This window comes from Lonchura striata, chromosome 26 (genome assembly GCF_050655825.1).
Source record: "Lonchura striata isolate lonStrDom1 chromosome 26, ASM5065582v1, whole genome shotgun sequence".
Classification (NCBI taxonomy): domain Eukaryota; kingdom Metazoa; phylum Chordata; class Aves; order Passeriformes; family Estrildidae; genus Lonchura; species Lonchura striata.
The window spans coordinates 2521238-2546440 of NC_140728.1; the positions used below are offsets into that span (position 1 = coordinate 2521238).

The 25203-nt window shown below is 47.8% G+C and overlaps 1 protein-coding gene across 1 annotated transcript; it reads left to right on the top strand.

Moving 5' to 3' along the window:
• The first annotated feature begins 271 nt into the window (after positions 1-271).
• On the top strand, positions 272-25203 carry ILRUN (inflammation and lipid regulator with UBA-like and NBR1-like domains). The gene is made up of 5 exons (XM_021535990.3): positions 272-504; positions 11963-12117; positions 15337-15534; positions 17057-17385; positions 24802-25203. Exons 1-5 carry the CDS (start codon positions 347-349, stop codon positions 24835-24837), a joined length of 876 nt encoding a protein of 291 aa, XP_021391665.1. The 5' UTR covers positions 272-346; the 3' UTR covers positions 24838-25203.

The following is a 25203-nucleotide window of genomic DNA, read 5'->3' on the forward strand; positions in this document are numbered from 1 at the left end:
GAGAGATTTTGTCCTTCACAGCTGGCTGTCGATACAATATTTTATACAATAGAACAATTTTTTTTAATATATCTTTTTAATAAATCCCGCCCCCGCTCCCTTCCCCAGCCCCGGGTGACGCCGGCCAGGGAAGGGGGGGGGGGGGAGGTGGGGGGTGACGTCACGCGCCGCGCGCCGCGGGGCGGGGCGGCGCAGGCGCGGCGCGCGGCGGCGGCGGCGCGCGCGCACCCGCTCCCCCCCCCCCGCCCGCCCGCCCCCGCGCGCCCCCCCCGCGCGCGCGGCGCTGAGGCGGCCCCGGCCCGGCCGCGGAGCCCCCGGGACCCCCCCGCCCTCCCCCACACCGGCCATGGAGGGCATGGACGTGGACCTGGACGCGGAGCTCATGCAGAAGTTCAGCTGCCTCGGCACCACCGACAAGGACGTGCTGATCGGCGAGTTCCAGCGCCTGCTCGGCTTCCAGCTCAGCCCCGCCGGCTGCGCCTTCTTCCTCGACATGACCAACTGGTGCGGGCCCGGGGCCGGGGGGGCGGGCGGGACGGCCTGAGGGGGCTCCAGGGGCCGCGGTGCTCCCTCAGCCTGTTCGCTCCAGGCCCCCGGGCGGTGTTTGTGCTGGGCCCTCTGTCCCCTGCCCGGGCCGGAGCGGCTCCCACGGCGGTGGGGGAGCGGGACGGGCCCGGGGCTGACTCTCGGCCCGGCTCGGGGTGCGGTTTGCCGGTGCAAGGGCCGCGGAGCTGTTGGGGTGGCGAACGCACACACGGGGTGTGTGAGCCGCGGGCACGCACCGCGTTCGGGCCGCCCCGACTTGGAGGCAGCTTCGGAGCAAGGGAAATTGTGGCAGAAAGGCGCTGTAGGATTCTGGACCCGCGGTGCACGTGTGAGAGTTACCGGGGTGTTCGGGGAAAACTCTGCCTGTGGACTGAGGGTCTCTAAATCTTCCGACTCTTGGGTGTGTGTTTGTCTTGATAAAGGCTCAGTGTCACTGACCAAGGAAAAAGCAGGCACGGGTTATCAGTGAAACTGTAGCTCGAGAAAAACAGAGAAAATATTCAGTACAAGGGTGAAAAACAGCAGGTAGGAGTGTTCTGGTGCAGTGAGCCCAGGAACTGTAAAAAGGATGTTATGGAGCAGCTGCTTTGTGAGTCGTGTGGTTTGGCTCGATTTGGGCTCTTGCACCTCTCAGCCCATCTCCAAAGTGTGTTGACCTAAAAGCTCTGCAGGGTGGGGGCTGCAGGAGAGCAAATGAGTGCTGTGTGTTTCAGACACGTTGAACACAGATCACTTCACTAAGCTCTGCTTAGAGGTAGACCATCAAACCCAGAAACCTCAGCTTTGAAAACTGAAATCCAGGGGGAGGTCAGAATATCAACAGTTGGGGGAAAACTTGTGTGGAATTGTTGAGCTTATAAACAGTGGGAAGGCAGCTTTATTGGCTTTTTGGTTTTCCTTCCTCCTACAGCTCCATATCGAATTTTAATGGCAAATAAGCATCTGCAGAAGGAATAGGGGAATAGCAAGTAATTCCTTGTGTTTTGTAAGCTGACACAAATGTGAAAGAAGGTCTTGAGTTCAGGAGTTTGCTTGGAAGAAATGGTTGGTTCCTAGGAGAAGATGCTTTCCCACCTTATCCATGATATGACTAAAACTGACGCTGCACTATAATCCTGGGGGTTCTCTGAGGTTCCTGGGGAGAGCAGGGAACAGAGTTCCCTTGAAAGTTGCTCCTGAAGATGCTCTGTGTAGCAGTGTTCCTGGCTTGTGCTGAAGCAGCTCTTTTTCATTCAGGAGTATTGAATTCTTGGTTGAAATAACAGCATTTCAAATCCAGCCTCAGAACCCAGGGCTTTTTCAAATGTTAGTTTAATTAGAAAAAGATCTGAAGTGTTTGAAATAGTCTTAATTTCCTAACGTACAGGAAAACTTTCCAATAGTTTGGTTCTGAAAACATCGGTTTTCATATTTTTTAATCAAGTTTGGTAAGTCTTGTGGCTGGATGGGCATGTGCCTGTTGGGGTGGTGAGATATGTATGAAGACAAAAACGAGTGGGACTGCTCTGAGGGCTCAGAGCCCAGGTGAGTGCCCATTCTCAGCCTGGCAGGGGTTGCTCCTTGCCCCCAGCTTGGTGCTATTCCTCATGCTGGTGTGTCCTGCTGCCAGCTGTGCCCTGTGCCTGTCCCACTGCCCAGCTCCCACCCCTTCCTAGATGGCCACAGGGTCGTTGGCCCTGCTGGGCTGACCCTGCACTAACCCTCAGCAGGGACAATCAGGACGCCTGTTCCTGTTCTGGAAGTGCTTTTCCCGTGTCATTGAGGGGCCCTGTGCAATCCACACTGCCCAGGTGATTCAGGTGCCCTACCAGGTTTGCCTTGTGTGGCCTGGGATTAGGGTCAGAACCTTCTGGCACCAGCATGTCCTGCAAATAATTTGTCTTGATGAGACAATCAGATCACTTTTCCAAGTGTTGCAAAGTCATAGCACGTTCTTTCAGGGATGATCCCTTCCCTTCTTCATCAGGATTGATGTTCACCTGCAGGAAATGGTGAGGGAGCTCATGGTGGGCTGACAGAAGGGCACGTGTTGGGTATTCCAGGTTCTCTGTAGCAATGTCCCAGGTGTGAGTTAATTAACAAAGACATAAATAGTTTCACTAGAACTTGTTCCCAGGTGTGAAGGCTGCTCTTTGGCAGTAATTGTCATCTCCAGACCTGCAGTTCCTTCCCCACTTTGTGTCTTTCACATACTGTAGGGAACACTCAGAGCTTAATGTGCTTTGAAAGACCATTTCCAACAGCATCATTAGTAATTGTGGTCAGAGGACTTAGAGTGAATTAGCAGTACTGCTGGAATAAAGGAATTGTTTTTAAATAGCTTGTTTGGCCAATCTAGGGGGGGAAAATTAGTGGCTGGCTGTGGAGGAATACCTGTAAGTAGCTTCTAAAAGTCTGTGTCCAATTCTCCAGTTCCCAGGAATGCTCAGTGCCCCTTCAGACCTCTGTCAGGCTTGGGCAGTGCTAAGGAACTGCCAGCTGGCTTTATTAACTGCTGCAAAAATGCTTTGGGTTGAACATACTCATCCAAAGTTTCAGAGGCTGTTCCTTGATCTGCAGGAAATACAGGTTAAACCCTTTGTCTTTTCCTGCTATTTATTAAACACTTTCCTAGAGTTATGTCTGTTTTCTGTGCTGACTTCTTGCCTTCTTGCTGCATAAATCCCATTCCCGAGATCCTGGCTGTACATTCCCCAGCAGCAGCACACACCAGCCTGCTTTACCATTTAGTTATTTATTTTCCATTCAGAGAGGCTGCAGAGGGAGAGGCTGAGCTTTCACTTTCGGCCTAAAACCAAAAGTGAACTTATTTGTTCAAAAAGCAGAACCAAAAATGAACTGTTTTGATGCTGAAAACTTTTCTTCCTTGAGAGGAAACCCTGGGTGGTGGAGTGGGGAGGGCATTTTGCTACTCTTGCATCCAGGATCAAATCCCCCTCGGTTACCTTGGCTCTGCTCCCTCCCCTCCAGGTGTTGGGCCCCACCACAGGTGGGAGGAAGGGGGCTCACAGGAGGGTTTTTGTGGTGCAGTGAAGTCCCACGTGTTGCTTGTAGCTCCACAGTGATCTGTGAGATGGGCAGGAGTGGGTCTGAACCCCTTTGGCCTTGGCTTGCCTTCACAGGGAGCTCTGGAACTCCATAAAAGCCATTGGATTCCTATAAAGCTGGTGTGGAAATTGTATTGGGACAAGAAAAAGGAATTATTTTCTTTTAATTGGACTGTGTGCCAGCTTTGTGGGTGAGAGGCTTGGAGCTGCTTCAGTTCCGTGAGAATGTGAATTAGTTTGAAGTAGCCAATGATGGTGGATTTAAAATCCATATTTTAGTGTAGCTGGCTCAGAGATTCCTAGTTTGGAAAAACGAATGTATATTTCAATAATTTACATGTAATATTTCTTTACATTCTCTTTTTAGCTCTTGTTTAGAAAGCTGAATTTTTATCAGAGCAGTAGGTGTGATATTTAATTGAAGTGTGTCAGGTAATGATGGTTTCCATTGTGTGGGTGGGGAAAAAAGGCATTATTGTAACAAAGCTTTTTGGATCCAGCTTTAGGTGAAAAAGGTCATTATTTGTAAGGTTGTCAGATCTCTTCTAGAGATTCTGGTGGTTTTTTTCATCTATTTAGGAGAATTTGTAGCTGTGTCATGGTTTAACTAGTACTCCCTAGGTGATGTTTTGCATGAAGATAAATTTATCTCTGAAAATACTGCAGAAATCTGCAGTAAAACCTTGTTCTCTCTCATGTCAGGTGTGAGGCAGCTCTGTGCTACAATTGCTTTATAGATTCACATTTCCATCCCTGTGGGTGGGCTGTTCAAATTCTTTATAACCAGTGAAACACCTGTATTGCCCAGAAGTGGATGTACTTAATTGGGAGTCTAAAGACATGATTTAGCTAATAGGGGTTTAATTGCTTTTCCCATGACTTATACAAAGTGTAGGTGCTACTCAGAGGAATACTTGAGGTATATTTGTGTAAGTCAGGACACTCAGAATTGAACAGAACAGACTGGGTCAAGGGGATTCACTCACATGGGATGTGTTTCCAAAGTGGCTCACAGCAGCATTGCTCCTGATTTTTAACCTGAGGTGTTTGCAGACACCTGCAGCATGCAGGTGTCCTATGAGAACAGATGTTTGGGCTGCTCTTCAGATTGAATCCACGTTCTGACAAATGTGAGAGGAAAACTTCCCCCTTGATCTGTATGGACCTCAAGCTCAGTTTTAACACCCCTTCCCTTTGGTGGGCAATCCTCATATCAAGGAGCAGGCAGGAAACCGTGACCTGATTCTGCAAAGAAATCCTCCTTCCCTGGGGATGCCTGTGGGTTTTCATTCCTCACCCAGCATCCGTGGGGCAGTGACAGCAGCGGGTGGGAGTTCCCCTCATCCTTATCAGGTGACAGAGACCAGAGTCCCATGTTCCTTCTGTGACTCAGTACACGTTTGTCGAGCAATCTGTGTCTTGGTGTGACTCTGGTCGGGTTAATATTTGTTTATGGTGACCAGCTGGGCCAAAGCTGGTGAGAAGGCTTGCCTCAAAACATTGGTGGGGTGTTGATAAGCTTTAGTAGGGAAGAAGGAAGCTGAGGCTTTGTACTTGATGTCCATCTTACTCCAACCCAGTTGGTGACTGTCCTCACAGGCAGAAGTGGCACCCCAGCAGCAGATCTGGTGGTTGGTGAGGTGCTGTCACCAGGATGTCAGGACAGTCTGGGGAGGTGTATGGGTTGTGGCAGGTGCAGGGTCATTTACACCCTTGGGCTGGGGAGGAAAAAGAGGTTTTAAACTGTTTGGTCTGTTGTGGTTCACTTGAAACACAGTGGATGTCACAGTGCCTGTGAATCATCCCAGGCTGCTGCCTGTGTCCACAGCTGTCTCCTAATGCTACTAAAAATAGCAACATTACAGAATTAAACAATTTAAAAATATTTTCTTAGAAGCTTTTATCTAGTGCATAAAAAAAAAAATCCCAAATGCACACCTCTTCTCCAGAGCAACTCAAGTGTTTGACCTGATTATTTTGAATGAAATTTAGACTGTAAAGAAATTGTATTTATAACTGTGGAACATACTATAATTGTGCTCCAAGGTACAAAGCATTGAAAAATTCGGTGCCTGTGGCATGAAAGCATAAGCAGGTAACTGTAGCAGAATAGGGAATTGGGTACAATATAATTTTGGTCCAGCTGGACTCTGCCTTACATGCCCCAACTTGTTCTCAGACAGTTTCTGTGGCTTAATCCCCTTTCACTTTCATCAGACAATTATAGATCGGTAACATAGTTGGTACTGAGGAATTGGCAGTTACAGAATCTCCTGCGTGCTGGCAGCTCTCAATGACTTTCCACTGGGAAGAGCTGTTGCCTGTTTTCAGTGGCAGCTCCTGCTGGGACATTCTCGGGATATTTTACCCCCCTCTTAAAGCTGGTGGGACCAACTGCTTTGGGAGGGCTCAGCTGCTGGGGATGGTTCTGAGGACTGCTTGTAGCACCAGTATTGTGGTGCTGCTGGTGGCAAGGGGTTGTGCTCAGGTGCTTTTGCTGTGCTTAGGTGATATGCTCAGCCCTGTGCAGATATCTCGAGAAGGTTTCAGCAGCTGCTGTTGGTGTTTCTGTGCACATTAAAGCTGCTCAAGGAAAGTGAGTTCCTTTGATGGTTTGGTGCTCTGAGGACACTGTGCCTCTCCTGTGGGCTCTCAGTTTCTCTCGTCGTGCTGCCCCTGCAGACACAGGATTGCTCCTGTCACCACAGGTTTCTGTCTTCTTCCTAGAACACCCCACTTTTATGTGGAACTGCTGTTTTCAACTAAGACAATGAAATGTTTTTCTGTGTCTTCATGTGAAAAAATCCATAAGCTTTAAATTAGCCAGATCTTCTCCCCCACCCAGCTGTGTAAATTCAGCTTAAAGCTTTCAGCTTCCCTCAGTGATCCCTTTCCATCATCCTCTAATGTAGTTTCCCAACTTCATACACAGAATTTAGTGTAACTTTAGTATAAGAAGGGTCAAGAACGAAGAAAACTGACACAGAAATTTTGCTTTCTGAAATTCTGTCTGCTGAGAGATATTCGCTTATTAAAATTCCAGCCCTTCAAAACATCTTGAGACTTTGCACTTAATTGCCATGTGTCATCCCTATTGAACGTTTGAATTGAAAGCTCCAGGTAGAAGTGCTTTCCTGCAGCATGATGTACATGCCTCTTCCCCCACCCCTTCGGCCTTCCCCAAGGCTTGGAGTGAGGCATCTCCTGCTTCAGGAGCCACAGAAGCTGTTGGAGATATCCCAGCCTGGATTATCAACAATCCAGGTCCCCAAGAGCTGGGATGAGGAACATCCAACTAATGTTGTGGAAACAAAGAGATGAAAGGGATTGCCTCACTTGGATGTCTCCCATCTGCATTTTCAGTCTCTCCCCCCTGTATCATGTAGAGAAGTTTCATTATTTGGGAATGAGAAACTGTCCATCTGCTGCACTGTTCATTTTTGGTTTTTAACAATAGGCACCTTATGGGGTGCTGTGGTGCCTGGTTACAGACTGCATTTGGAGAGCGAGAGGAGCTCTGTGAAGGTGGAGACTTGAGTTACAGAAGGAGACTGAGGTGTCCTACATCACATGTTCTGCGCTGGAGATTTTATTGTGCTGTTTAGCACTGCCCAGCGTCTACATTGCAGATTTCCAGGAGATGTTACCTGAGTTGCTTAGCTCAGGACAAAACACTGCACCCTGTGAGTGCTGAGGGCACCTGCCTGCTCCTGCTCCTCTCACCTTCCAGGGGGACAGACCTTGGCAGCTTCCTTCCAATGGCCAAGTCCGTTTGTTACATAAGAAACATTGCTGGCTGTCTCTGGATGACCTGAGGGCTCCTTCCATCTGAAATTCCGAATGGAAGGTGCTGTTGCAGGGAGCATTCTGCCTGATGTGTTCTCCAACAGCCCAGGAGAAGCAGAGCCCTGCAGTGCTACAGGAGCAGGCCATGGTGGGTGCTGTGCTGTGGGCATGGGCAGGAGCCAGGGAGGGAAACTTGCAGGCTGGAGTTTGAGCCTAAGCTGTGATTTGATTTGAATTTTTATCCCTCAAAAATCTGTTCTTTAAGAAAAATCACATCTTTTTCTTTGGCTCTCTCATCAAGTAATTTGACAGTATATGAAAGCTTGCAGATTCCTGTAACATTCATAGTTCAAATTCTAATGTCCCTTGTCTTGTATGTTTGAAGCACCTGCTTGTACCGCTTTTCTTCCAAGATATTGAACTTCTTTATGCTGAAAGGATTCTCCATATTCTGAGAAGCAGAAGGGTTTTGGGCCCGTGCTCTGCTTTGCTTGAGGCCTCAGCAACCTCTGTGCTTCAGTGCCTTCAGTCTCCTAAGAAAATCTGATACAGTTAATTAAAAGACAATTTCTATTTACCCGTATTCTGTTGGTTGTTTGCAGGACAGGGAGGTTGTGTAAGGGGGCCTCGAGTTTGTCAACTGAGTTGGAAGAGTTTATTTTAATTTTGAACACTGAATTACTTTAATTAATCAATGGCTAAATATATTGGTTTGTCTGGAAAAAAGAGGGAAGGGAAAAAAGGGCTCAAGAGGAACCACCTCTTAGCTATCACTTAAGAGTTGTTAAGGGATGTCATCAGAGCTATTAGCAGAGAAGGTTTTAACTTGAATATTGTAATTTAGCTCCTGAGGCTTGAAATGAAGCAGCAGAGCAGAAGGATTGATCTGGAAAGGAACACTTTGGTGTTGTGTGGGAAAAGCACTTGACATGCAAGAGTTATGGGATGCCCTTGGAGAGGAAGGAGAGGGATACCCAGAGTTAGAGTGGATTTGATTGATAATGTGGAGCTACTACCTGTACTTACTTCCTACTCCCCTCTCTCTTTCTGGGATCTGGCTCTTAAGGCTAAAATGGAGCACGGTGCTGAGTCCTGGGCTCACCCCATCACTGGGGTGACTTGTGACTGCAGGCTTTTCCTGGGATTGGATCCTGTCAGACCTGCTCTGTAAGTGTGGCAGGGCTACAAACTCCTGCGGTCCAGGACTGCTCTAAAAATGGAAAAATTGCTTCATTTTGGGAAGGTAAAGAGAGCCTGAGACCTGGAGGGCCCCGTGAAGAAAGAGCTGCATGGCCACCCCTGTAATTAGGAAAGCTCAATCATGTCCATTACACTGGTTGGATTTAAAGAGTTGTTTGGCTTATAATAGTAATTTATCACGTATGACAGAGAGCAGAGGGTAGTAAGTAGTGTGGTGTGAGTCACACTGAGAAGTGAAATCAAGCAGGCAGGGATATGTGAGCAGAAACCTTTAGATGATAACTGGACCCTCTGAGGGCTGACCCTTGTGTCTGTCCCTGCAGCATCTGCAGCTGGGGCTATGCAGTTACAGCTGGACAAAGACCTAAAAAAACCCCAAATACGTATTTTAAAATAGACTAATTTCAAGGCCTTGAGTGTGTTTGCCCTAATGCATCTCTGTCATTAGGGTCACACTTGGTTGTGGGCTGCATTGATGGCAGAAGGGCGAGTGCAGCGTGGGCTGCTTGGGTTCAGCTGCCTGCACATCACCCGACTGCAGAGAGTTCAGCTCTGCGAGTGGCATTTTCCCCAGAGTGCTGCTCTGCAGCTGATCTGGGGCGTTTTGGGCCAGGGAGGAGAGGAGCACTGTGTGTTAGGGGGAGGAGCGGGACAGAGCCAGTGGTGGTTGTGCAAGGTGTGAGCTGGGGGTGCCTCTGGCACAGAGCGTGGCCACCGCCACTCTGTCCCTATCTCCTGGGGTTGTCTGTGTCAAAGAACATGAACTCAAGGTAGATTTGCTTTGTCATCCTGACTTTGGCTTTTGCCACTGTGAATTTCTCTTCAGTTTCTGGAAGCTTCTTTTTAGTTCTCTACTAGGAAGTCTAAGAGGCATTGAAACACATAGAAGGGCTCACTCCAAACATCCCCCGTCACACAGATCATAGGGTGGGAGTGGGGAGGTGGGTTTGGGAATATTTGATCACAAACGGGGCAAATCTGTTTCCAGCTTGCGTTGTTCTTTAGTTAGTTTTTAACTCGATGCTGCAGAGCAGTGTTGTTGTTTCCCAATGGCAAAGCAGACTGAAATATGACCCCGGGATGGGAGTGCTGGCCCCAGGCCTGTGTGCACAAATAGCCCACTACCTTCTGAGGCCTGTTTGCAGCCCAGCAAACAAACACAGCCAGGCTGCCTTCCAAAGAGTTGCAGTAGAAATCTGCCCCTCAGAGCTTTTGTTTTTTCCCTCTCAGTGTCAATAAAATGTCAGTACCACTGATTCCAGAACGATTGCTCACAAGGTGTTGTGCTCCATCTGAAAATGTAGTTATGTAGTAGTGGATTAAGAAGAGAGCTGCATTGCTGTCTTTTGTATCTCCTACAGTACCTTTTGCCTTGGATTGCTGTACTACAGGAAGAAATCCTAGTGCAAACTAAGCTCTAGCTCATGATGTTAGCTGGGTGAGCGAGCAGGAGTCTCTTGGCACAGCCCTGGTGTGAGTTATGTAAATCTTGTGCAGTGTATAAGCAACAGGCGGTTGGTGACGTAAAACTGAGCATTTGTCTCTGTTTACTGGCTAATATGACATGGCCCCTTCCTGCAGCATTTGACTGAGCTGACAGGATTAAATAGAGCCCTGACACTCTTAAATAGAAAACGCCTCAGGCTGAATAATGGTTTCTGCTCTGGAATTCAGAGTTCTGGCCATGGCACAGGACCCGTGGCTCCTGTGTTGGACCAAAGTCTGCTCGGCATGGATGGCAAAGGTCTGGCTGTGACGCCGGGGTTGCTGAAGCGCTGATCGATCCCCGTGGCCATGTTGTGCAGGACATTCCTCCAGTGCCTCCTTAGCAGAACTCAGGAACTCCTGTGACTCACAGCGATTATCTGCTGGCTGCTGGCGCTGTGATGGATGGATTGATTGCAAAACCGATGGGGCTGTTCGAGTCCTCTCCCAGTGCCCCCCTGCTGTTTCCCCCCAGTCAGGTGCTGCACTTTGGGTTCCACGAGTTTTCTGTGAGGAGAACATGACACTGTTCCCATGCAGTTCAGATTTTATCCAGAATGTCTGATTTGAATGTTTTTTGCCGTGAACACTGTAGGAATTGAACAGGAGGCAGTTTCTTCACTCACTGTTTCAAGCCTCTTTCCAGCTGGCAAGCAGCCCTACAAAGCCCTGTGTTTGCTCTTGCTCAGGGTCACGCTGCAAATGTTTCTCTTGCTTTCACCTTGGCTGTCTGACTCGGACACATGACACCCCACAACTACCCAGCCCCTCAATATGTCACTGTGCCCACACAGAGCAGCTTCTGCAGGGCTTTGGTTTTAGGTGGTGGTTCCCAGTTCCTGAAGTCTTGATTTTGTTTTTTTTTTTTCTATCCTGCTTGAAAAAGCAACACAGATTTCTGCAGTCATGAATAAAAAAAGCAGTTGTTATGCCCATCGGGTTTGGGGAGATTTTACTCATCTCCATTCTCACAACACCCACTCACAACATGTAAATCAGGGCCATAACCTCTCAAACATGCATAAACAGAGGAATTACATGACTTGACAAACACTTACATAATGACTTAATAGTATATCATGGAACTGAGCTAAGGCTCATGAATCCTCTTCCTGCCTGACTGTTCTTCTTCTCACTTAATTATCATGAGTTGTAGCTACACCATGGCTCAGGAATCAATAGCATTGTGGCTTTCTGAATGTCCTTAATATATCACAGGCTTCACTGTCATTTATCTTTATTCAGTGAGAACTTTTGACTCAGGTGGTTTGTAAGGTCCTGCAAGTTGTGACTACCCAGAGCTAAACAGGCACTTTTTTGATGAATAAACAGTTTGTACCTGATGGTATGTTTCAAAAACTCCAGCAAGGCTGGAGTTATTATCTGTAGCTACTGGTGCCCTTTGGCCCTGAGAGTTATCAGACGAGTATTCTTCATGTTTTGTTCCTCTTGACCTTGTGTGCCAAAATAAAAAGCAGAGGTTTGGTTAGTCCTTATGAAATTAGCTGAGGTAACAAGGCTGGTGTGAAGAAACTGTCCAGTGTTTGCCTCCTGAGGCATAGCTCTTCTCTTGGTATCTCCTGGACTATTCAGCAAGTTTCATAAAGAACTGTTGGAGTAGAAGCCTCCAAAACTTCTAAGTTACAAGATTTCCAGAGAAAATAGGAGCAGAGTAGAAAAGTTATCTAAACCAGCAAGAAAAAGTGCTGTATTTTGAGCTCTGTTATCTTGGAGAATCCATATGTGATAGAGATAAAAGCTTTAAAAAAAAACACACGAGCAGCAGAGTTATTACAGTCTGGATATTTTTGCTGAACTGTTTTAAGATGACATATGACCTGTGCGAAGGGCCTGACCCACCTGTACTTTGGGTTGTAATGTGCTTTTTTCCTTTTCAGGAATCTACAAGCTGCCATTGGAGCCTACTATGATTTTGAGAGTCCAAATATCAATGTCCCCTCCATGTCATTTGTGGAAGATGTCACCATAGGTGAAGGAGAGTCCATCCCTCCTGATACCCAGTTTACAAAAACGTGGAGGATACAGAATACAGGTGAGGCCTTTGGGCTGCAGCAAGCCCCATGCAGCAGGTGCTGTGATCCAATGGGAGGGATGCTGGTTTGAGGCAGGTAGCTTGTGTGCCCTCACCTGGGCTGGAGCCACCTGAGGTGCTGCCAGCCCGTGCAAGTTCCCCTTCCTGGGTTGGCACAAACATTTTGTGGTGGGATGTGCAGCTCGGTCAGGTCACCAGTCTTGTTCCTCATGCCACCACACAAACAAACTCTATGAAACTTGCAGACAAATGAGGCAGTGACACGAGGGTCATGTGGCAGGTCCACTTCGGGCAGAATTGCCTTTTCATGTTCTGAGAGGATGCAGGGCTGGAGAGACCACATTCCAGTTTGAAATAAGTCAAAGCAGTGACTGGGCTCCAGGAAGTGAGGCTGGGCAAAGTGCATTCCCAGTGCTTGGCCTGGTGGGATGCAGTCAGAGAGAGGAAAATGAGATCCATGGATGTGAAGGAGTCCCTTGTCCTCAAGCTGTGCAGTGATGGGATGTTGCATGAACATTTAAAACTGTCTGATTATAATTGACCTGCTTGTACTTGTGTGGGGGAGAACAATCTCACACCGAGGTGTGATGCTGGGAGTCATCACGAGTCAGGTTCAGCTCTCAGTATTTTTTCTTGTGAATAGCTGCAGGACTTGGACAGAATATCCACACTAAAACCACACTAAAAATCTAAGAGTATTTCATTAGCACGTTTAAGAACATTGATTTATAGAGAATGTGTTCTACAGGAAGGATTTAATATTTCAGGGTACTTTTTCTGCCTCCTTCTGTTTGAAAGTACAATGAAAGGGTAACACATGGACTTGCTTGAACTCTAGTACCATGAAAAGTTGACTGGCAATTTTTTTATAACTGTCCCAATTACAGCTCTTACAAATCTAGTAAGTGTGATAGGTCTTGTTTCTCCACTCCTAGTATCTCAATTTGCGTGTGTTATGACTACACCTCTATCTTGGGCCCTTACTGACTCCTCCCTTCCTTGTTCCTCTGATGTGCCATTTCCTGGATGCAAATTCAGCCTTAATTTAGCATCCTAGTTCAGTGAATGTTTCATTGTTCTTGGAATGTTTCACCTTCTGAAATCCTGGGCCTTCTCAAATGAGGGACAGGAGCTCATCTTGATTTCGGATTTCCTGGTGAGGCCGACATGTTTTGGCTTCTGTGTGGTTTGAACCTGGCTTGTTAGACCATCTGTCCATGCCCTAAGAGTGGTGCTGGAGGCCAGGGCTTGGTACAGCCACACTGCTGAGGGCTGGTGAAGTGCAGCTTCACATGCTGGTTATGACTGTGCAGCGTGAGGAGGACTGCAGCATTTGAAAACCATTCTTTGGTTTAATTAAGGTATAGTATCAAAGGGCTGTAGTATTTCCAGATAATATCTACTTGTTAGGCAGATAACTGAAGCAGAGCCAAGGTTTTTAACAGCTCTACAGGAGTCCTTGATTACATTACTTCAGTTCTAGAACACAAAATACCTGAGGCATGTGTCACTGGAGCGTTGCAGGTCTGATGAGTGTGACAGGCAGAGCTCAGAGATTGTCAGTTTGAGGCGTGTGAGCTGTGAGCTCAGTTCAGTCAGATTCTCATATGTATCAGTAAAAAACAATGCCCTGCTCTGGTACCTGCAGGACAGTGCTGCCTTGTCTGCCAGAAGAGCAGTTTTGTAGTAGAACCATTGCTGAAAGAGCAGCAGGATTTAACAGCCTGGCTTCCTCTCCCCACTCTGCCCCCAGCTGCTGCTGGCTCTGCAGGACACTCTCTGCAATTTATCATCTCCTGAGAGATGAGTGTACTGAAATAGAATGACATAATCATAATTTCATTTTATGAGGCTTATCAGTTGCAGTGTTCTAGGCACCTTGCAAGCCTAAAGCCATTAAACCTGATAAAAATCACATAAATAATTTAAACTAAACCATGTTGCTGGGCTGCCAACCTCTGCAGATGAGGCTTCATGCTCAAGTGCCCCATGCCTCAGGCTGAGGTCAGCCAGACACCCAGCTCCTGTTTCAGAGCCCTGCTCTCTCAGCACCTTTCCAGCTGTACTGTACATCCCCCACACTGAACATCCCGCTGCACTCGTGCACATCCTGCTCTCCCTGTGAGGCTGTGAATTCCAAAATAAGGACTTGACAAGAGAACCATTCCTTGCCGTGTCTTCGCTGGAGTATCCACAGGGATTAAATTAGCAGGCAAGCTGTTGCAAAGGATGCTCCTTGAGGTAACGTGAGGTCAGAGCAGCCTCCAGCGCGCTCGCCTCGGACCAGACGGAGCAGTTCCAAGCTTCGTGGTGGTTCAGGCTTTCCGTAGCCATTTCCATCAGCCTCAGCTGAGCAGGAGGTGTTCTCAGTCCTTGGCTTAGTCATGTGATGTGACTGGGGAAGAAGCAAAAGAAAATTGTGCTAAACTGATTTTTCATGAGTCTCAGGAGCACTTTTTCTTTCTGTCTGCCCCAGCACTTGTTATCTTTGGCAGCAGTGCCTGCATGCAGGAGCTGTTTTCTGTCTCTCTGATTGCCAGGTCACGCTGTCAGTCCCAGTATCTGCAGTCTAAACATGGATCTCCACAGATAAATTGTGTGTTCACCACCCTTCTTGCCACCTTTGCACAAGCCTGAAAAAAAATGTTGGTGCAAGGAGAGAAAGAAATGCTTTTAGGAAATAATGCTGGAACTTCAGTTACAGCTCAAACTATGAGTTCCTCTCGAGACTCCTAACAGGCTTAGAAAGAAATGAATCCCTGAAAGGACATGTTGCCAACACTTTGTATAAATAACAGGTATTTGATGTGGCATATTTCAGGAGCTTCATTGAGGGAGGCAGAAATAGGGGCACACAACACAGCCCTGCCTTTGTGTCTGTCTCTGGCCCTGGGAAAAGGGAGGTGTGTATAAGTTTAAGTTCCATTTTTTTTTTTAAGCTGTTACACTGTGACTTTGAGAATTTTTTTGTGTAACAAAGACATAGAGATTACTCAAATAGGAATTTTCCTGCTGGTGCCTAAATGCACCAGTTAAGCCTGCTCTGAAAACCAGGCTTCCTCAGCTTCCACTGCTGCTGTGTCCTGTGTATGTTGGTTTCCTTTGACCATCCAACAATTGCACAACTGTTTTAACAAGCATGTTTCAACCAGTCTTACACAAACAGACAAAGCTTTTCCTGGTGCGCTGTCAGTAATTCCCTCTCCTGTCTAATCCCAGGGACGGAGGCGTGGCCCCCAGGGGTTTGCCTGAAGTATGTCGGTGGAGACCAGTTTGGCCACGTGAACATGGTGATGGTGAGGTCCCTGGAGCCGCAGGAGATGGCTGATGTCAGCGTGCAGATGTGCAGCCCCAGCACCGCCGGAATGTATCAGGGACAGTGGCGGATGTGCACTGCCACGGGACTCTACTACGGAGGTGAGCAGCCCCTTCCCAGCCCACGGCCCTGCTGGGGACAGCAGGGACACCGCAGGCACAAAATGGAGCAGAGGGCAGAGGTCTGCCAGCCCAGGGCTGAAATACAGAACACAGAGTGGAGGAAAACATCAAGGGAGCTGCTTTGTTGTCTTGGTCAGTGTTTTCTAAGCACTGGAATAAATTACAGATTACATAAAACTCTGGAAAACAAAGGGATGTGCGCAGCTCTCGCAGAGGCTCTTTGTCCTTGTCAAGATTCTTTCCCAGTTTTCTATTACTTAACATTGTGAACAGCATATGGGCATAAAATAGTAGTGAAAACCTCATGTGAGAAGTTAATGCCCAGGGTTTAATGCAGTGATTTAGTCTATCCCCTGTGAGTTATTTCTCTGTTTAAAGAACACATTTGGCTATTTTGCCTGGTACTTCAGCCCGGGCCTCAAACATCTGCCTTCAGTGCAGCCTTTCCTCCCTTTTCTGCCAGCTGTAATTTACACTGAGAATATCTTTGTATCTCTGTTGGCAGCTGGGAGTATCCCAAGTTTCAGGGTTTGAGTGAGAGATGTTGGCACATGGAGGCAAAAATACCAGTGCCCAGAAGGAGGGGGCTACTGGCAGTGCTGGCACTGTCATGTGGCTCCTCATTGTCTGGAGGGGACACGGTGTGTCCCTGAGGGGTGGGCAGGGATATCCCCATGCAGGTGGGACAGCCTGTTCAGTTTGTTGGTGATCCCATATGCTCACAAAGCCGAGGGTTTCCAGAAGGTTCCCAGCCCTGAACAGAGGGAGATGTCCCTGCATTGCCAGAAGTTATCACTTGAAGAGTGAACCCCTTTGGCTGTCAAGCTCTGAGTCCGAGGGACTCTTGGCCTGCAGCCGAGTTGGTGGCTTTGCTGGGGGCTGCCCCGAGGTCCGGCCCGGCCATCCCGGGCCCCGGCCATCCCGAGCCCCGGCCATCCCGGGACCTGGACGTCTGTCCCGTTTTGGGGCGGGGGCCCGGCGATGCCAGCCCCGGCAGCGCCTGGGCCGCAAGGCCGTGGGCGAGCGGCAGAGGGCGCTGCAGAGCCGCCTTTGGGGGCCGCGTTTGGGGCGTGGGGGGATCCCTGGTGGGTGTGGGTGTGAACGGGGGTCAGTGGTGCTTGTGTGTGCAGGGGGGTCAGTGGTATGTGTGTGTGCAAGGATTAGTGGTGTCTCTGTGCAGGGACAGCGGGGGTGTAGTTTTCAGCAAGGGGAGTTGTGTACAGGGAGGATTAGTGGTGTATATTGGCCCTAGCAGTGAGGAGTTCCCTAAGCAAGTCATGTGCCCCTAAGGTAGAATCTCACTGTCCTCAATTGGCTCCTAAAATTCAAGCTGCTGATCCCAGACCTGGGGGACTGGAGCCAGTACTGCTGAGGCTTTATCAAAATGTGCTTTAAGCAATAAGTCTTTTTCTTGCTAGTGTAAAGGATGGAATTCATTTGCTGCTTCTGATCCTTCATAAACTCCCATCTAGTGACAAGCCAAATGTGTATCTTTCCACAGATGTCATCTGGGTGATCCTCAGCGTGGAAGTTGGAGGACTTCTGGGTGTCACACAGCAGCTGTCATCCTTTGAAACAGAGTTCAACACGCAGCCTCATCGCAAGGTAGAAGGAAACTTTAACCCATTCGCCTCTCCACAGAAGAACAGGCAACCAGATGAAAACAACCTAAAAGACCCTGGGGGTTCCGAGCTAGGCACAATCAGCAAAAACACATGGGGGCCTGCTCCTGACCAAATCGAACAAGATCAGAATGGACTGTCACAAAACTCTGTAAATCTCTCCCCCAGCAGTCACTCGAACAACTTGTCGGTAGTGACGTACAGTAAGGTAGGTGCCCTGGGCGAGCAGGAGAACGGGTAGGGGAGGAGCCTGGCAGGTGTGTAATTGCTCTTCCTTCCAAACTGCAAAGCCCTTTCCTTCTGCTTCTGCCAGACCTGCTAAGGAAGGTTCTGAATTTGACTGTCTGACTCTGCCAAGTCCTCATGTTATATTAAAATATTTTTTGCCTCTGATAGACTCTACCAGATCCACCTTTTTGTTTTTGCTTCAAGTCCTTCTTAAACTTTATATAACCTTGTTTGGGTGCTGTAACCGCAAGTGGCTGGAGCCTGCTCCAGTTGCGTGTGCAAATAAGTCAAAATATCTCTCTAGATGTGTCCTGAGTTTTACATAATTTTGAACAGAGAACAAATAACCACACTCTCAAACTTCAGATTAGCCAGATGACTTTAACTTCTTTTTAGCTGGTGTGGGGAGACTACACAGCACACCATTTGATTGCAGAAGCTGCCTGCAGGAACAGTCAATCAAAGGACCGTTCCTGTCTGTGTCCTTGTCTTGTTCATAATTGTAGGTGACTTTTAAATTATCTTTACTTTAAATCTCTCTCAAAAGCTTGCTTGGTGGATGCTATACGAGTCTGAGTGATATTTTGACTGTTTTTATTTGCTTGTGTGTGAAAAATAAATTGCAGGATTATTTACCATTCAGAATCCACCTGTTAATGCAGCAGTATGTGTAGGTGTGTACTGTCGTATGTCAAACTAGTTTGATTTTTTAAATCCTTTAAAAATGCTTTACTGTACTTTGAGCAGGCTGTGTAGGACAATAACACTTGGTTGCTGAATGACTTAATAAAGCCCTAATGTTAGTTCACCTACAGCACTTTAGTTCCTCCCTGGATGACCTGCCTGTCCTGTGCCAGTGGATCTTGTTTTAGTGACCTTTACCCCGGGGCTGTGCGTTTTTTATGGCCTGACTGCCCCCTCTTAGTGGTCCCAAAGAGAGCCACCATCTCTGGGCTGGCTCCTGCTGCTCACTGCAGTGGAGTGGATGGCTTGGGAAGGGATGAGCTGTCAGTGAAACACCCCCTGAAGTGGCAGTGCTGGAAGCTGCTGTAGGGGCTGCGTGCTGGGGTCACGGTGCTCCCCAAGGGGCTGGGCTGGGGCTGGCTTCAGGGAACGTGGGTGTGAGGAACCAGAGCCCCTGGCAAGGAGCAGCTGTGCTGTGGGAGAGAAGCCATAGGAGAGTGAAGCACCACCTGAGAGGTGTCACAAGGTTGAAGTGAGCTGGTTTAGCTGGTAACCCAGAGCTCTGTGCTCTGAGGAAACAGGGGCGGTTATAATCTAACCCCATACGTAGGGCAGGTGACCTTTCCTCCCCTTTTTCTTTGTTTTGGGGTTATTTATTTCTTTTTGTATTTACAGAATATTCTTGGGTGGATTTGAGGTGGATTGTCTAAGATTAAAGCAGACATTTTGTTTGCTGGTTTCAGAAGGGACAACTTTATAGTCCTTTTTTTGGTTGGGGGTGAGGGATATGGAAAAGCTACTTGATGTTTGGATGGTTTTTCTCTCTACTGCAGTTCTTCTTGTTTGTGACATACAAAGACAAATTATTTTATCATTTGGAGGCTGTTCTGGTAGCTCTGGAGATCTGAGTCATGTTCCAGCCTTGCCCATCCTGTCCAGGGCAGGAAGTTTTCTGCCACAGATCCAGTATTCCTATTGGTACAATACTGGTTCTGTAGTAAACAAGTTTGAGGGAGTTGGACATCCCAGACACCTGGTCTGGTTTGAAATGGTCAGGTGAACATTCCCCCCATTCCCTGACCAGGCCTCTGGGAAAAGAAGATGCAGTTTTGTTTGGTTTTTCCCCTTTGTGTGCATGGTGTACCCAGCTGGGGATGCTGCTGGAGCAGAAAAGGGGTTATTAGAGGTGATGTCAGGAGTATTGAATTACCTGAGGAACAGATGGAGCTCCAGTTCCTGTTGGGAAAAGCTCTACCTGGCCCATCTTCTCCACATCCCCAGGGGATCTGACCTGTACTCTGCTGCTGCAGAGGAGAAGGAAAACTACTGCATTGGGAGTTGCTGCCCTGTGATTGAATATTGATGTGAAAGGCTTTATTTCAGGTTCTAGAGTAGACAGGAGAGCACTGTGGGTTGGTTAGGCAGTGGCACAGACTCCAAGAATTCCTGGATTTTATTTATTTTGGGCAGAATCTCTGCTGTTTTTGTCTCCTTTCATGTACCTGGGAGAGGGAGGGAATCCCAGTCATGTTTGACAGGCCATTTGGTGAGCAAAAGAGATGCTTCAGGTTTAGTTAAAATGTTGAGAAGAGCCTGTGTCCTGTATTTAGAAGTAAAATAAGCCCTTAAATATTTCTCATCTGACTGTGGAGGCTTCCTCTGCTGACAGACACTGGGGACACCCAGTCATGCAGTGCATGAGACCATGAAATCTTTGAGATAAAATGAGCAGTTTCTGACATCTGCAGGTGTAAAACATACTCGATGCTGCCAGACCTTGTCGGAATTAGTTCTCCCTCTGGTGCACTGAGCAGGTGTGACTTGTCCTCCAGAGCTCCCCATTGGAGTCAGGATTGTGGCAACACCACCGTGCCATCTGCTGCTGGGTTAGACAATTACAGCAGCATTGCACACCTGGAAACATTCAAAATGCTTTTATACAGCAGCAGAGTGTGTGGTTTGGGTGTCCTAGGGAAAAACAAACAAAACCAAACACAGAATTCCATGTAAGTGGGTAAGATGAAACCTGTGGCATGGTTGGAACAAGCTGTGTGCCCTTTATTCCTGCTATGGCACCCACCTCCCTGGGGCCCCCTGCCCACCTTCCACACACACTGTGAGGAGGCTGCAGGCCAGGGCCTGCCAGGGCTTTGCTTGAAGCATGTTGTTGTTAAATCTGTTCCCAGTGGAGTTTTTGCATGTTCTTAGATGTAAAGATGTGCCTAAGTGCAGGATAGGATGCCCAGAAATCCCCATGCACAGATACTTCATTCTCTGGCAGTCACTTTCTCTGGACTCTCCAGAGATCTGAGGTAGATACAGCTTTCTCCTATTTACTCCTGTCTCATAGCAACCCTGCACGGTCACTGCTGCTCTCCTGTGACTGGCTTTTCCCTTAAAAGCCCAAGATCCAGTCTTACAGTGCCTGGGAATTAGAGTTTAATTGCTTAACTGAGGAAAGAAATGTACACATTTCCATGTTTGAGAAGATCAGAAATGCATAGCCATATCCTGACACTTAGATTGTACTTAACACCTCTATATAAAGTCCACAGATCTGTATCTAAACCTGCTGCCCAGATGAACTGAGGAATCACTTCTCTCTATGTCATGCAGGAAACTGCACCTGGAAGTTGTGATTCTGCAAAGATTTGCCCAGACAGGACACTGAGCATCATCGCCACCAAAGCAAATGGTGCCAGGCTGTCCTGGTCTTTGCTTGTGCTGCTCTTCAAAGCCCAGTGAAATAGAAACATATTTGGAGTTCACAGCTTTAAAATCTGAGCTCCTTTTTTCCTGCTGTGTTGATGCTCCCCATCTCCCTCTGTTCTGTGTGGAGTTGAGCTACTTGGCATCTTCCTGTACATAAGGGAAAACAAATCCTGTGTCCTTGGAGCCTTTAACTGGCTTCCCCTCTCTGAGCTTAAATGTTGCTGCTTCTAAAGCCATGCTTCTCCCAAACCAGGGCTCCAATTTGCAGATTTTTGGAGTACCTCTATAAACTATAGACAGAAATACTTCTACTGGAAACTGGGCATAAAACTGTCTTCATGCATGAGGATGATGCCCCAAAAATGTTTTCATCCATGGAGGAGGAGAAGCTCCTTCCATCCTGGTGTCTGGGCTGGTCACTGTGTGGTTACATCCATTTAGACAATGTGGGAGAAGGTTGGACTTGGAGTTCCCACAGCACTGCAGCCTGGGCTGGGCTAGCATGAGCTGGTTTGCCTCTCTAGTGGGAGATCGGTGGTTTGTGTGCTGCTTGTCAGCTCATCCATGAAATCCATGTCCTTCCTGACTGTGGAAGTGCCAGCTAATCTGGTTTTAGCCCAACTTTGCTCCATTGCAGCCCAGCAGAGTTGCCTGTTGTTTATCCTGGCCCAGCAGCACATCAGGGAGTTGTGCATGGGAACTCAGGTACCTGAGCCCTGCCACCTCCTCACCCAGGGGCACCTGAACCAGCCCTGCCAGTGCCTGCTCCCAGAAGGTTCTGAACTTCCTGGTGGTCTCCCAGCCACGCCATGTTTGCACAGCATGCATGGAATAAAACACAAGTGCTGGATGCTTTGTTCTGTGTTTGTGCTCAGTTTACGTAAGCGAGGTAGGAGCAGCGCGGGGTAGGAGCGGCCTGAGGGGATGGGGGCTGGCAGCGTGGGCTGGGGCCACTGTCAGTGTGCACTGGGAGACTCCTGTATTGCTGTGCATCCACCTCCTGTCCCTGGAAGTGTACCTGCATTGGTGGTGACTCAGTCACAGAGGTGAAATAAAGAGCTGTCTGAAAGCCTGTGTGTGATGGTTTATGAAAGATTCACTTAATCCTCGCTTTGTTCCCAGCACAGGTACCTCGGTTTACAGAGCTCAGTCTTCAAAAAGGGTTTTAACTTCACAAAACATCACTTCCCTTCTAGAGGCACGAGTCAAATGATAATTTATGCCAGTAGTTGTCATGCAGAGTCTTTGCTTGGAAAATCACAGTCCTGTGTTGTCGTACACTGGTCTGTGTGAAGAGCCAGTGCTCCCACCAGCAAGTGAGCAGTTACTTCTGGGGAACATTCTGGAAGAACTGAAACTGAGTTTGCAAAGCTGCAGCTGAGCTTTTCATAAAGACAGTGATCCCAGTTGGAGGCTAGACGGGAAGGCACCAAAAATACTGGGAGTAATCCTTCCATTGAAACAAGTCAGAAAAACTGCAATTGTCTGCAGAATTATTTTTGCATGTTTATGATGTAAAATGTTGCATAGAGGGAATAATTAGGCTTGAAAATGTCATACATTTTGGTATTTGCATTGCAGCAGTAATTGAAGTTTTCTGGTATCAAACCCTTACATTGTGCATGGTGACTAAATGTCATGGGACAGGGGAGGTGGAGTCACCTGCACAGGTCTGCACTAAAGCAGCTCTCACTTGCCTTAAAGATGCAAGTGGGGTTCAATTTTGCCAAGTTCTCATGTTCAGTAATGAATCTTGGGTAGGTGAAATGCAGTGAAGAGTGGCAATTCCGAAAGGGCTTTTCCATGGTGAAATTCCTTGTGTCAGAAGGAGCTGACCATGGTCATTTCCAGGGGAGCTCATTCCAGGGTGTCAGGTGTTCAGTGCAGGGTGGCAGGTGATGCACAGCTGTACATGCTGAGCAATCTCTTGTGCTGAGCAAAATTCTGGGTTTCACTGACACACTTTGCATAACTGCGTAGCCTTAAATTAGGTGCTCCAGAAACCACTGTGTGGAGATCCAGAGGGCTTCCCAAACCAGCTCACGGTGACTTCATAGGATCTCTGCATCCAAAAGCACAAATGAGCTGCTCTGATGTCAGACTGAGGGTGACTGCAGTTCCTTATACCACAGGGAGATGCTTGTGGAACCCCCAAATTAAAGCAAGCAAGTTTGGTTTGCCTCTGGCATCTCCTGTGAGGTGACACAGGGTAAGGGACTCCCAGGGTGGTCCCAGCAGAGGGGCAGGCTGTGGTTAAACCCCTCCTGAGCTCGCCAGGCAGTGCCTCAAACAAAGCCTTGTGTGCAGGTAGCTCAAAGATGGAGCAAATTCTGGCAAATGTGTCTGTACAGGTAATCAGCAGCAAATCCTGTTTTCCTTCTGCAGAGTGCTAAGTACAATAGCTTAATCCCTGGGAGGTGAGACTGCTTGGGATCCTTTTATACATTGCTTTTCCTCTGTGTCCTTTTCTTGTGCACCTGCTCACACCATCTTAATGTTTCTGTCCTGCTTCTCCCCTTCCCCCTATTCCAGTGAGTTTATTTTTGGAAATGTTGGATTTCTCAGTCTCTGGATTTTCATGGGAGCATCTCCTTCCTCAGGTGAACTATCATGCTGGAATCTGCTGGCTGTTCTCTTTGGAAAAGCTTTACAAACTGGCACTGCAGCATATTCCTGGGGTAGAAGCGTGTTTGTTTTTCCATCACTTGCGTGTATTTCTGTCTGCAAACAGCAATTTCCACATTCCCAGTCTTTCATACTTCCCACGCAGTTCAGGAGATGTCCTGGTTAATTGTCTGCTGATCCTCCTCTTGGTTGGATGCTGAGAGCTGCTTCATTTTGCCATTTGCTTGTATTTACCACCTGATTATATCCCCAAGAATGAACTTTTTCTCTCCAGCTGTAGCAAGATTACAGACTGTTCATGGCACTTCCTTCCTAGTCAGATGTGCAGCAAAGCTCTGCAGCCTGGGGTTTGCCAGTGACGTTGATCCTTTACACAATCTGTGTTCCTACTCATGGCTCCAGGGCCCTGGCTCCTGCATTGGGGGGGGGGTGGTTTGAAGTTGTAGAACATGAAGGAAATGGTATTTCCTAGGAAATTTGCCCTGTTAAAGGCAGAGTGGTGAAAACTAAAGTCAGAGCTTCCCGTTCAGCCAGAACAAGAATGGTTTGGGCTCTCACCCCGAGTGTGCTGGGAAGAGCTGGACTGTGTTTAGAAGCATTTGCATAATGGTCTTCCAATTCTGCCTTGAGACACAACAAGATTTTCTCCCTCATCTCCCTCCTGACCTCAGTGTGTGTCTGGGTTTGTGTGGGGGTTGTACCTTCTTCACTGACAAACTTCATCTCCTGTGAGCTGGGGCATCTCTTGCTGCCTGTTGGTCTTTCTTCTGCTTCCTGATGAAACCCCGGATAACTGACCTGGACAATAGAAGTTACAAAAGGAGTTCCTGTTAATTTGAGACCTGTGACTACATCTGACATTTAGGTGACTCACTTCAGGATGTAAAGGAGGGAAATGGATTCTGTAGGAAGCATTTTGGGGATTTTGGTAAATGGTCTGGTTGGTTTCACTGGAAGCAAATGTGCATTGTCATCTTGAGAAGGCACACCTGGCACTTGTGGGAATGTGGAATTCTTTTTCTTGGGCTTTATCTGGCATGGCCTCTCACCCATTTACAGCCCCACATCTGTGGGACAGACTGGGGAGGCTGCGGGGGCTGAGCCTGCAGGTGTTGTAGCATCTATAGGGAATTCTGGTGTAGAAAACACAAGTTATTTTGTGGCCTTGGCCTAAAAAACATCTGACAGAGGTAAGTGGTGGCATCTGCCCTCTCTGGGGAAGCCAGCCCTGGAACGTGTGGTTTCAGAATGTCCTTGGAGCCACGGTGGGGTTGGTGGGAAGCCCTGGGCTGGGCTGGGCACTCTTTGGAGCTGAGCACTGAGCATTTTGTTTCTTGCTTGTTGAAAATTGATTATGTCTCCAACTTTCTTTCAGGGTTTCCACGGTCCTTATCACTTCGGACAGTCTTAAAACACAAAAACACAAAACGGGTATCGACAAGAGGAGAATTTAAGAAAAAGTTGACTTTTGGGGGAAGGGAGGGGGATTCATGTGGCAGACAGACAGCGTGGACCCCCCTTCTCTGCCTCCGTGTTCTGGAAAAGAAGAAAACAAAAGCCCAGTAACTTAAGACTAGCTGTTTCCAGAGGAAAGTCCAAAACCTGAGTATGCATGTGTGACTGCTGGATTTCAGAGTGGTGTAAATGCTGACGAAGAAAAAACACCAACACTATGGGTTTTTAGAAATCATCTTCACATGTAATTAGGTAGCTTAAAAAGAAGTTTAAAAATGAAAATTTAAAAGCCATCTTTAAAGAAGAATATTTTGCCTACAGA

Bases quoted from the DNA above. Each gene is read 5' to 3' on its own strand.
- ILRUN (XM_021535990.3), top strand. From the start codon at position 347: ATGGAGGGCATGGACGTGGACCTGGACGCGGAGCTCATGCAGAAGTTC. The intron at 12,118-15,336 runs GTGAGGCCTTTG...GTCTAATCCCAG, and splicing joins GTGGAGGATACAGAATACAG to GGACGGAGGCGTGGCCCCCA. The intron at 17,386-24,801 runs GTAGGTGCCCTG...ACTTTCTTTCAG, and splicing joins CGGTAGTGACGTACAGTAAG to GGTTTCCACGGTCCTTATCA.